This window comes from Equus quagga, chromosome 9 (assembly GCF_021613505.1).
Source record: "Equus quagga isolate Etosha38 chromosome 9, UCLA_HA_Equagga_1.0, whole genome shotgun sequence".
NCBI classification, from domain to species: Eukaryota; Metazoa; Chordata; class Mammalia; order Perissodactyla; family Equidae; genus Equus; species Equus quagga.
Genome location: NC_060275.1, coordinates 29,134,542 through 29,146,637, shown reverse-complemented (window position 1 = coordinate 29,146,637; position 12,096 = coordinate 29,134,542). Strand labels below are relative to the sequence as shown.

Sequence of the window (12,096 nt, the reverse complement as noted above, 5' to 3'; positions counted from 1 at the left end):
CCAAAAAAAAAATGTTCAATCTGAGATTCTTTATGAAAATTTCCAGCAAAGCAGATTTTTAAAAGCCTGTATGGGAACAGCCCAGTAGTGTTATGGCTAACTTCACTCACTCCACTTTGGTGGTCTGGGGTTTGCAGGTCTGGATCCTGGGTATGGACCTATGCACCACTCATCAAGGCTTGCTGTGGCAGTGTCCCACATACAAAATAGAGGAATATTGGCACAGATGTTAGCTCAGAGCCAATCTTCCTCGCCAAAAAGAAAAAAGAAAAAAAGCTTATATGATCAATCACTGTTCTTGTTGTACTTATGTAAATAAGGCCAAGTTTATTGAAACTAGACTTATTTTGCATACCAATTAGTTTTAATTTGGCTCTGTTTGGTAAAAATGACGGGGATTATAAGGAGAAAAATTATGTATCAATAGAAACTATAATACATACTTGCAGATAGTAGATTCTAGTTCTGTTAATTGTCTTTGAGGTTTTTGTTTTCTACCTGTAAACTGGACTGGATGCTGAATTCTTCTAGTTTTCTCAAATATTTGGCTATACATCTCCAAATTAAAGTTTTCCATTTTTTCCATCCTTTTCAACTGGAATCATTGAGGCCTAAACCACTCTTTTTCCTGAAGCCCTGCAAACTGAAGCTTAACAACCTGATATAAACTTATGAGAGATTGCCACCGACAGCCTATGTTTAGACAATTTGCATGCCTGTTGCTGTGTAAGCTACTCAGAAAGATACCTGAACATCCAACAACATCATCAGAGACATTTCAAACATTGCAAAAGATGCTTTGACCCTGACATCTAGAGACCTTCTTGACAGGCTCTCCCCTGAGCTCAGAAATTAGTTTATAATAAGTTCCAACCACTAACCTTGTTTTTCTTTTTGTTTCCATAGAAATGCTTCTTGTTAAATACGTGATTGCTTGCTTACACAACATAGGCCTAACTTTGAGAACCCACCTGCATCACTGCCTCCTAAAAGGAATTGAACCGGACTGACCTATGTCAGGACTAAGGGACTGGTTCAATGAGATGGAACAATCTACCAACAGCTTCTGGATTGTGAAACTTCTTGAAGTTTCAAAGGAAGGAATGCAGGGGATCAGAATTTGCCACCCCAAAACATGTCTCTTTGACTTGATTATTTTTAAGAATGGAAGACTCAGACAGAAACTTTGACTTTCCGCCTAACCGCCTAAATAAATTTAAGATAGAAGGCCTGTTTCAGGAAAGAGCTAATACCATAGATAATTATAGTATAATATAAACCAGGTGTGGTATACAGGGAGGCACCCATTTGATCAAAGTCCTCTCCACGTCTCATTGTGATTGCAAGGCAATGGCATACATTTGTTTACCAAACATTTGCTTTTCTGTCTCCATGTGAATTGCCTTCCTCCCCTTTGAAGTCCCAAACCACTACTTGCAACATCCTCCTTTGTCTTTAGCTGAAAATGGTGTTTAAGGTGGTGGCTTCAGCCATTTTGGTGAGTTACTCAGTTTTCCTGGGTTTCTCCCATGAATACATGTTATTAAACTTCTTGGAGATTTTTCTCCTGTTATTCTGTCTCACATCAATTTAATTCTTAGACCAGCCAGAGGAACCTAGAGGGTAGAGGAATAGTTCTTCCTTCCTCCCTTACACTTCAAAACATACCATCCTTCGGTTTCAGTTTTCCCTCTGTAAATGGGAGAGTTGGTCTACTTGGATGTCCCCCAGGGTTCCATGCCCTTAGTGTACTAGAGTGCTGGCTGTGGAGTCCGGCAGTCCTGGGTTTGAATGCTGGCTTTGCTGCTTCATCCCAGCTGTGCGACCCCTGTGCCTCCGTTTATTATATGTAACCGCAGGATAACTATGCTTACCTCTAGGATCATTGGTGAGAACTAAAAGAGATACTACCGTGAACTTGCCCAACACAGATGTGCACAGTAAGTGCTTTGATTTATCATCACCATGGGGGCGGCGGGGTGGGGCGGGGAAGGTTGGGACTCTATTGTAACCACAGGATCCCAGGGCTTTCCTGCAGCAGGGCAGGTTTTGATGGGGAAGAGGACTGGGTCACTGGGTCAGTACGTGAAGCAGAACCGCCTGAGTGAGGCTTAGTCCCAGGGAAGTGGAGGGAGGGTCCAGGCATCTGGCAAGTCATGGGAGTCAAGGTCCCGGGAGACGCCTCTCAAGTCACGGGGTGGGTTTCCAGGCCCTCAGGAGGGGGGTGCTTCCTGAGTCCTAGGGTTTCCAGGCCCTCCAGGGGGACCCTCCGGAGTCCCGGGGGTGGGGGCCCGCGGCTCGGGCTCGGCGCGGGCAGGGCTGACGCGTCCCCGCCCTGCCGCCCGCCCGCAGGTGCCCCGACGCAGCGCTGGTCCATGCAGGTGCCGGCCGAGGTGAGCGCGGCGCTGGGCGAGGCGGCCGTGCTGCCCTGCACCTTCACGCACCCGCACCGCCACTACGACGGGCCGCTCACGGCCATCTGGCGCGCGCGCGAGCCCTACGCGGGCCCGCAGGTGTTCCGGTGCGCGGCGGCGCGGGGCAGCGAGCTCTGCCAGACGGCGCTGAGCCCGCAGGGCCGCTTCCGGCTGCTGGGCAACCCGCGCCGCAACGACCTCTCGCTGCGCATCGAGCGCCTCGCCCTGGCCGACGACGGCCGCTACTTCTGCCGCGTGGAGTTCGCCGGCGACATCCACGACCGCTACGAGAGCCGCCACGGCATCCGGCTCCGCGTGACCGGTGAGCCGGGCGCGGCTGCCGGAGCGCCCTCTGTCGGCTGGGGCGGCCGAGGCGGGCGCAGCTCCTTTCCCTCGCTCCCTACCTTCCAGCTCCTCTCGCTACGGACCACCTGGGAACTTGTTAAACATGCAGAATAGTGGCCCCAGGAAGGGCAGGGTGGGGCCCGGGAACGAGCATTGTAATGAAGCTCCTCTAGAGCGAATATCCCCCAATAGTTCGCAGACTAGGAGGAGAGAAAAACGCGTGAACAATAATCCTCATTACGGCACGCGCTGCATTGGAGTGTGTGCTGTGTGCATGAAGGGCACCCGCAGCTCCCTGGGGGGTGCACGGGGAGCCCCACCAAGCGCCCAGCACTTTGCTAGACCCTGAACTATTAAGATGTGGGAACCCAGGGCCCGGTCCCTAGCACAGTGGTGCTCAACCCTGGCTGCGCACTGGAATTACGTACAGAGAGTCTAAACATCCAGGACCCCCTGTTGGGGGGTACCCAGGAGTTCTGGGTTAGAGTCTGGCTCTACCAAGAACTTCGCATGTGCTCTTGCGCTGGCTGGGCCGCCTCTCTGAGTGCATTTCCGTTTCTTCCCAGGGTGGGTGCCTCCCTACCACAGTCCCATGGATTCAGTGAATCAGTCTCAACTCTAGATCTTGGTGAGGTGGTCTGATTGTGGGAGGTGCCCTTGAAATCACACCAGCAGACTGCCCCCAACCCTGTCCTACCACAGTAATAACGACCGGTTAGTGAGTAATTACTATGGGCCAAGACCTAGTCCAAGCACCGGACACGTATTAATTTGCCATATCTTCTCAACAGCCCCAAAAGGTAAGTGATCCCCATTTTACACATGGAGAAATTGAGGCATACAACGGCGGAATAGCTTACCCAAGGCCACACGTGTATTGGGACCCAGGCAGCCTGGCGCCCGAGTGCCCACTCCCTTCTCTCTGCGCCCCTCGCCTGTCTTGGCGACCAAAGGGGACTGGGAAGGGTTCGCCCCTGCCGGCTGCGCGCGCGCTCTGACCGCAGTTCGCTTTCTCTCTGTCTCGCCGCTCGGCCGCCGCTCGCAGTCGCCCCACGGATCGTCAACATCTCGGTGCTGCCCGGCCCGGCGCACGCCTTCCGCGCGCTCTGCACCGCCGAAGGGGAGCCGCCGCCCGCGCTCGCCTGGTCCGGCCCGGCCCTGGGCAACGGTTCGGTCAAGGTGCCGGGCCCGGGTCAGGATCACAGCCACCAGGTGACCGCCGAGCTGCCGGCGCTGGACCACGACGGCCGCTACACGTGCACAGCCACCAACAGCCTGGGCCGCGCCGAGGCCAGCGTCTACTTGTTCCGTTTCCGCGGCGCCTCCGGGGCCTCGGCGATCGCCCTCCCGCTCGGCGTGCTCGGCCTCAAGGCGCTGCTGCTGCTCAGCCTGCTGGCCGCCCGCGCCACCGCCCGCCGCTGCCTAGGTGGGTGCGCCCCAGGCTAGGGTGGGTGCGCGGGGCGAGGCGGGGCCTCTCCTCTTAGGTAAGACCCTCTGGCTGACCACCTGGCATGGCACAATCGAAACATCATTTTTGCGCCTGTGATCGTCTCGCTTTCCTCTCCCTGCCGCAAGCCCAGGAGGTGGGAACCAGCGAGAGCCCATTTTACACAAAGGAAGCTGAGGCCAGAGAGATTAGAGAACTAGCCCCTAGCCTGGAGTCACAGAGATAGAGGTCCGACAGTACAGCTCTGGAGCCCGCCCCTTTACCAGCATCCCATAAAGGACTCCTCCCTGTGGGCCCTGACCATTGGACTTTCCCAAATAGCACCATTCCATTATGTTACAACAAGCATCTTCAGGACCTGCTATGTGCTGTGTAGATGCTAGGAATACAGAGAGGAGTGAGACCTGGCTCCCTGCCTTTGAATGGGATGCTGAGGAGTAAGCACATTGCGATGTGGGGCGAGAAGTGCTGTCCTGGAACCCAGCATTGCAGAAGCCCAGAGTATGTAGGCCACAATCTCGTAGGGTGTCTGCTCAGGGGTGAGGGGAGAAGGCTTTACGCAAGTAAGGTGAGAGCTACACCAAAAGCAGTAAGTAGGCATGAGCTAGGAAGACAAGGAGCTGGTGGGATTTGGGCAGAGGGAATGGCCTGTGCAGAAGTGTGGAAGTGTGAACTAGCAGAAGTCTTCAGAGAGCTGCAGTTGGCCCCACACTACTCTCCCAGAGCTGCATGGGAAATGGGCTCTGTGCCCCAGAGAGGAGGCTTCCCAGGGCCGTTCAGACCACCCCGGTCAGTAGCACCAGCCTCAAACTCTCCTGGGGTGAAATGTGTCCAAAATGTGTCACAGGTGTCCTGGCTGCCGTCTTTGCTGTGGCCACGCTGGCTCTCCTGCTGGTTCTTTAGTCACTAAGCATTCTGTGCTTCAGTTTCCTCAAAAAGGCGGGGTTTTCCGTTGGATGACTCCTCACCCCACTCTTCTCCTTGCAGACTCCTGGTCATCTTTCAGGTCACTTCAGGTCACTGCTAGCTTGCTGCTTGTTGCATGTTCCCTTCAGGCCACTTTCCACAGTGGGGTGGGATGGATGACAGGGCTTGTAGCCCAGAGGCTGCCATAGGGATTCAGCCCCCTCTCTCTCTCTCTGTCCCTCACACAGAGCACCCAGTCACCCAGGACACGCCACCACGGTAAGTGAGCTACCCCACCGCCACCCACCCCACCCCACCCTAGTCCCCACTGGCCAACAGGTGCAGGCTTCTCCAGGCTGGTGTCATGAGGAGAGAAAACAGGCAAAGGACCAGCACTGGGGTGCCAGCCGTGACCAGGGTCTAGGCCCTCTCAGCAGCCTTCCAAAGCCCCCCACCTTCAGCCCACCAAGCCCAGGCCAGACCAGGCCACCCTGACCGGCCCCTTTGCCCCCACCCCACCCACTCCCAGCATTTACTGCAGGCCTCACACTGGCGTCTCTCCCAGACCTGCCTGGTGTCCAGTGCCAAAGAGTCATCTGTCTGTCTTATCTCCACAACTAGATGTGATTCCTCGAGGCTGTGTTTCCTTGTGTAGTGCTCAGCATTCCAGAACAGGCAGACCCACAAAAAAGCCACCTCAGGGCACTCATTGTCCCAGACACTCTGCTGAAGCCTTTCCCAACAAAATGTCAGAAAAGGTTGTGGGGGGGGGGGGGGGGGGGGGGGGGAGCGGGTAGCCAGGGACCCGGCTAGGAGGTGTTGGCCCTCCTGTCCATGCTCCCCTCCTCTGGGTGTCTCCCCAAATGAAGGCCCACGGTGAAGAAGAAAGGCTCCAATGCAGAGTCCCAGGGTGGTCTGACCGGGATGCTGGGTGGGGGTGGGGGAACACAGTTTTTCAGGGCCCACTGGACACGCTGGGGCAGTCCTATAACTCTGCTCCCACCTGTGACCTGAGGGCTGGAAAAGCCACGTCGGCAGCCCAGACCTCTCTCTCCAGCTGCCTGCTCAACTGTCCCCCATCTTCTCGAAATCGTGTGCAATGTCCCTTTTCTTTGCTGATTTACGACCACACGAAGGTGCCTAAATCAGAAAGCTGACTGGGGTTCAAATATTTACTGAGTACCTACTGTGTACCAGGCACTGTTTGGGATACTAAAGATGAAGTAAATATCCCCACTCTCAGAGAACTCACACTTTAACGTGCAGAATTTTAATAAACACGTAAACAAGGTCGTCCTGGACTCTAAAGTAAGAACTATGAATGACGTGGACAAAGCGATGAAGTACAGCCCCTGGGGGGTGGGGTAGGCGGCCACGGGGCTGTGGCTACTTTAGATCAGGACGTCCTCTCGGAGGACACGACATTGAGGACAGCTGAGGCCAGAGCCCCAAGGGGCAAGCAGGGATGACGGGGGCAATCCAGGAGGAAAGGACAAGTCGAAAGGCTCAGGAGACACCCAGGAAGGAGGCAGGAGGGCAGGCAGTCTGTGGGGTTTATTCTGAGTGCAATGGGAAGTCACTGAATTGTTGTAAGCAGACAAATGGCCCCATCTGAACAGGAATGGGGCCAGACTTGTGAGGGGCTGCTGACCACAGCTGAGGCTGGCCTGGCTGCTCTGATGAAGGCAGCAGTGGTGGAGGCAGGGAGATGGGGGCAGACAGAAGGCAGGCTGGCCAGAGGACCAAGTGGGCAGCATGAGCAAGGGAAGGAGCCAGGATGCCCATTTGGAGCTGGAACCCCGGGTGTCACTAAGATGAAGACAAGGAGAGATGAGGGGGTGGCAGTGAGGATCAGGTGAGCACTATGGACATTTAGGTTTGAGATGCCTGTTAAGACGTCCCAGAAGTCAGGAAAGCAGTTGGAGCTCGGGAGGCCAGGCCTGGGGATACGGGTCTGGAGATCAGGAACACAGAGGTGGTTTTTGGAGCTACAGACGAGATCCCTTCAAGACGATAGAGACTCTGTGGTCTGAGATGCTGTCACCCGCAGTCGCCCCCTCCCTGTTCCACAAGTTCTGCGGCTGCTCTGCCTCCAACCTTCAGTTAGTCTTGAGGCCCCATTGGATGTAGGCCCCCAGTGCCCATCTCATCTCTCCTTCCTGCCCGTTGCTGGGCTGTGGTTTGGGTAGTCGGGGACCACTCTCCTGTACTGGGTGGTAAGCCAACTTTCTCCTGTCCACAGGCCCCAGGCTCACGAGTCCAATTATGAAAACTTGAACCAGAGGAGCCCACGGGGGCCACGGGCAGCTGTGTATTCACCATGAGGAGGCCCTCAGCCATCGGCATCCACTTGTGCACCATGAGGAGCAAAGCCCAACATGAGGCTTGGCTGGGACGGCCCTTTCTGACTCCCAGGCACCTTGGCAGCCCCCAGCCAAGTGGCCCCCCAAGGGGTTAAGGCCTCCACTCACAGAGGCTCAGTGGTCTCCTACATGGACATCTCTTTCAGAACTCCCGTGATATTTATGTCACCGGGGCCTGCATTTTGAAAGAGTGTGTGTGTGCGCACGCACAGTGTGAGCTTCAGAGCGAAACTTCCAGAAAAGCTCCTCTCACCCTTTCTTATCTAGAACACCATAGTAAAGCAGGCAGGACACTGGTCATGGGATTGCAGGGCCCAGGCTCCATCCTGGCTCTGTCACTGACTTGCCGTGTGGACCAGGGAACTTTCTTCCCCTCTCTTGGTCTCAGTTCACCCACTGTTGAACATGGACAATAATATTTTTCCCTCCTGGCTGGTAGGACTGTCGAGACCTGAGGAAATAGTGGACATGAAGGGTTGAGGGGTATAAAGCTGTCTATGGATGTGAAGGGCATTACAAGCTCCTCCTTGCGAGCAACCTTGGGACATGCAAAATTCTTGGACAAGTGTGCACCCATACCTGCATCTCTGAGAACAAGGGTTCCAGAGAGCGAGGCTGGGGCTGCGGCTTTGGCGGCTGGGGCTGTGCAAACCTGTGGTCCAAGGACCATCAAATTGGCAGCGAAGAGAAGGCTGGTGTCCTGCCCCCCAGGGCCTCCTCTGTGATTGCAACATCTTTGCCCACCTCTTACCCCATCAGCTGCTCTGCACTGCTCTGAGGTGGAACCCCTGGGAAAAGGAAATGAGAGACACAGCATCTCAAAGCTTCTGGAATCCACTTTCCTCAAGGGCTGAAAGCTGGGAGGCCTGGGGGCAAGTGTGGGCTGCAGGGTCCCGGTGGATACAGCAGCTACGGCTCTGACTCTATGACCTGCATCCTCCCAGGACGTGCAGGGTCCAAACACACCTGGAGTGTCACCGCGTGGCCCGAATCCCGGTGGGCTGACTGTGCGGGATGCTGCCTTCCATAATCACACTTCAGTGTGCATCTGTTAATCATTTTAGTTCCTGCAGTCCTTGGGGTCAGGGAGAGGGGGAGGAGGTGTGCTTGGGACCTGGGCCAGGTGGCAAGAGGAAAGGGCCACAGGGACTGGGGACTGAAGAGGCCACGCAGACAAACTTTCTTTCCTTCAGAACTTTTCCAAACATTGGAGTGGTAACCTAGAGTGAGCACAGAGTCCTCTCTGATGCTTTCTTGGGGAGCTGGCCTGAAGGTTAGGGGATCTTCACAAGTTAATAAGTGGGGCAGTGGGTTATAAGCTTCCCCTCCTCTCCAGAGCATTCACCAGGGCAAGTGGGTGATGGCTCATGGTTAACTTGGGATCCACCCAGGAGCCTGTCTGAGCTGTGAAAAGGTCTGAGGAGTTGGCATTTGTACCTCCGTGTATGGGGATACTTTGGGAAACCTCCACACAGAGTCCTGTATCACCAGGGAAGAAGTGAAGGACGGGGGGTGGCATGTCTGGGAACGTCTGCCTAGTCTTTGAGACCAGTTTTGCAGCCAAGAAAAACAGTGATAGGAATTATCTCATATGTATCTGTTTTGAGCTACGAATTGGGCCAGGTTTGGGGGATACAGAAATGCATAAGGCATGTGTATCCATCCACCGGTGCTAGGGTGTGCTGCAGTAACAAACAAACCCCAAAATCACAGTGGCTAAAAACAATTAGGGTTTACTCTCACCAAAGCTACATGCCCATTACAGATTGCTAGGGGGTTTTTTGCTCATTGCACTTACTCAGGGACCCAGGCTCCCAGGGATCCACCAGCTCTAATGTAGAGCGTTGCTGGACGGGAGATAAAAAGGAAGCTCTAGAGGGTCTCCCACTTGTGATCATTGTTCATTGGCCAGAACTAGCCACATGCCCCACTCACCCTCAAGGGGCTGGGCAGTGCAACCCTACATTGTACGTGGAAGGAGGAAAGCCAGAAGCATTTGGGATCAGCCTTGATCACTCCACAGTAAGTCTCTCCAGGAGTTCTCATGCTAGTGAGTGACAAGAGACCAGTTAGTGGAAAATCACATAAGGGCAACAGTATGCTGGAGGTGCCATGGGAGCACGTGAAAAGGGGTGACTGACTCAGTCTTGAGAAGGCTCCCTGGAGGAGGGAACATGGAGATGGTACATGTTGGCCATGCAAATGGGGGAGAATGGAGATTAGGAGGAAGAAAAAAGGTCACTCGAAGCAGAAGGGACTGTCTGAACAAAGGTCAGGAGGTGGGACACAGCATGATATTTAAACAGGTGCAAGTTGCTGGAGCATGGGCCTAGAGGCGGCGTGTGGCCAGAGCTGAGGCTGCAGCAGTAGGAGGCTCCTACATGGCCGAGAGTGCTGCCCCCAGGAGGGCAGAGAGGAGCGGAAGGGAGTCAGGTGCCCAAGGGGCCAAGCACGGCACTGGCTCCCTGTACTCTTAGCATGGCTACTTTCACCCATCTGACCGCTGCACCTGCTCCAGACCATGATGCTCTGGGGCTGGGGTTTTCACCTTGGGACCCTGGGCTCCCAGAGCAGTGTTTCCTCAGTGGGTTCCAAGGGGCACCTGCATCAGGAACACCTGGAGAGCTTGCTCAAGTCCCCATTCTGAGCACCACCTGGACTTCCTGAATCACTGGCTCTGAGGGTGGGGGCTGGAATTTTAAACAAATTCTCCAAGTGATTTTGCCCCAAACTTTGTATTATGATCATTTTCAAACAGGCACACACACAAAGCTGAAACAGTAAGATGATCCCCCAGAGACCCACTATCTACATTCAACAGTTACTAACATTTTGCCATATTTGCTTAATGCATGTGTGTGTGTATTTGGCTGAACCATTTGAGAGTAAACTGCACATGTCACAGTACTTCATCTATAATCACCTCAGCTGTACCTCCTGAGAACTAGAGAATTCTCCTCCACAACCTCAATACCATTATCACATTTGAGAAAACTAACAGTAATGCAATAATATCTTATAGCCCACGTTCATATTTCCCCAATTGTCCTCAAAATGTCTTTTTTAGCTTGTTGTTTCTAACCAGGGCCCAGTTGATGCCAGGTGATTCTTAAGCTAAAGTTTAAGACTCCCTCTGGGTGCCCCCAACATGTGAGCATGCTAGCTAACCACCCATGGTCCCTCCTGTGGTATCTGCACTTTAAAGTAGGGCTTCCTGGGAACCCAAGCAGTGGCATGCCTCAAAGGAATTCGCCTCTGACGGATGGCTTCAGCCATAGGGATGGCTGTGGGGAGCACGCTGAGGAGGGACAGCAGAGGGTCCCTCTCACCTCCCTCTAACAATTTGGTCACAGTGCACAGGCAGCCTCCTGCTTGGTCTCCAGATAAAACTCTAGGGGCAGAGAGGGAGAGTGGTGAGAGGACTGCACTTGACCATCACCAGACCCTGTACGCTGGCCTCCGAGCCTGGCACTCTCACTGAGAGGTCTGAGAGGAGCAGAGCTGCGTGTCCTCCCCAGTCTGACCCTCTCGGAGCACTCAGACTCTGTCGGTAGCAAGCAAGGACCAGAGCCATGGGCAACAGGCTCTGTCAGCACAGCGTCCTTGGGCCACGGAGTCATGGAAAGAAGTGACCCAAGGAGGCTTAGTGTTTCCAAGACAGGACTTCCCAGTGTGGCGCAGGGCGCAGAGCTAGAGCCCTCCCTTCCTCGCACAGCGCTCAATTGTTCCAAGAAGGGCTTCTAACAACCGCAGGGTGCCCTCACTCTCAGCCGCCCGCAGACTGCTCCTGGAGATGGGCAGCAGGCAGAAGAGGCGACGGTTGCCCAGGTGCCCACCCAGACCCACCAAGAGCCACACACTTTCCTTGCCCTCAAGGAGCTAGTAATCTAAATTTTAAATCAGGATGCAGCTACATGAGAAGACACCGTCGAAGAGACCATCTACAATGAAGGTAGGCCCTGCCTTGGGATGGAAATGGCACTCAGTGGGACTGAGTTTTCACACACGTCCCCCTCACCAGACTGGACGAGAGAGCCGGGGTCAGGGTGAGCGCTCAGGCCCCACCAGTCGCAGAGCCTTCAGGCCAGAGGGACCTTGGAGACCAAGAGTTAGGGGTCCTGGGCTTTGTCCCACCTCCAGCCCTGGCCACTTAGGTCCAGCCCCATCCCCTCCACAATAACAGCCCCTCAAGTCTCTGGGCCCCTTGTGATCCTCATAGCTCCTTCACCTCCATGATCTCAGGTAGTTCTCACCAAAAAAACAGATTATCCTTGTTTCAAAATGAGGGAAAACTCCAAGGGAGGCAAGTGAGCTGGCCAGCGTCACACACTTAGTGACAAGACAGCTCTGGTCCCAGCTCCTTCCACACCCAAAGGTTGCTTCTCCTTGTCAGGTTTTCTCTCACACGTCTTTCCTCCTTTCCTGGGTTCCTTCCTTCTCATCATATTATATGAACTAAAGGGAAAAAAACATGATCCACCAATACAAGGATATAAAATTACTTGAGGTGGTTGAGACTCTGGATTTTCCAGGGTTTGGGCCCCCAGACCTTAGTCTTCCAGTATGTCCCCAAGTCCTGTGTGCCAGTGACCTCAAAGGGTCCCCAGGGCTGAAGATTGCC

The 12,096-nt window shown here is 54.3% G+C and overlaps 1 protein-coding gene across 1 annotated transcript; it reads left to right on the top strand.

Moving 5' to 3' along the window:
* Positions 1–1,876: 1,876 nt before the first annotated feature.
* SIGLEC15 (sialic acid binding Ig like lectin 15) lies at positions 1,877–7,570 on the top strand (the record flags this gene model as incomplete). Its single annotated transcript, XM_046671244.1, has 5 exons — positions 1,877–1,940; positions 2,353–2,736; positions 3,805–4,185; positions 5,361–5,391; positions 7,355–7,570. Coding segments are annotated over 5 exons (942 nt in total), but the record flags the coding sequence as incomplete, so codon positions are not given.
* Between the last annotated feature and the right edge of the window lie 4,526 nt (positions 7,571–12,096).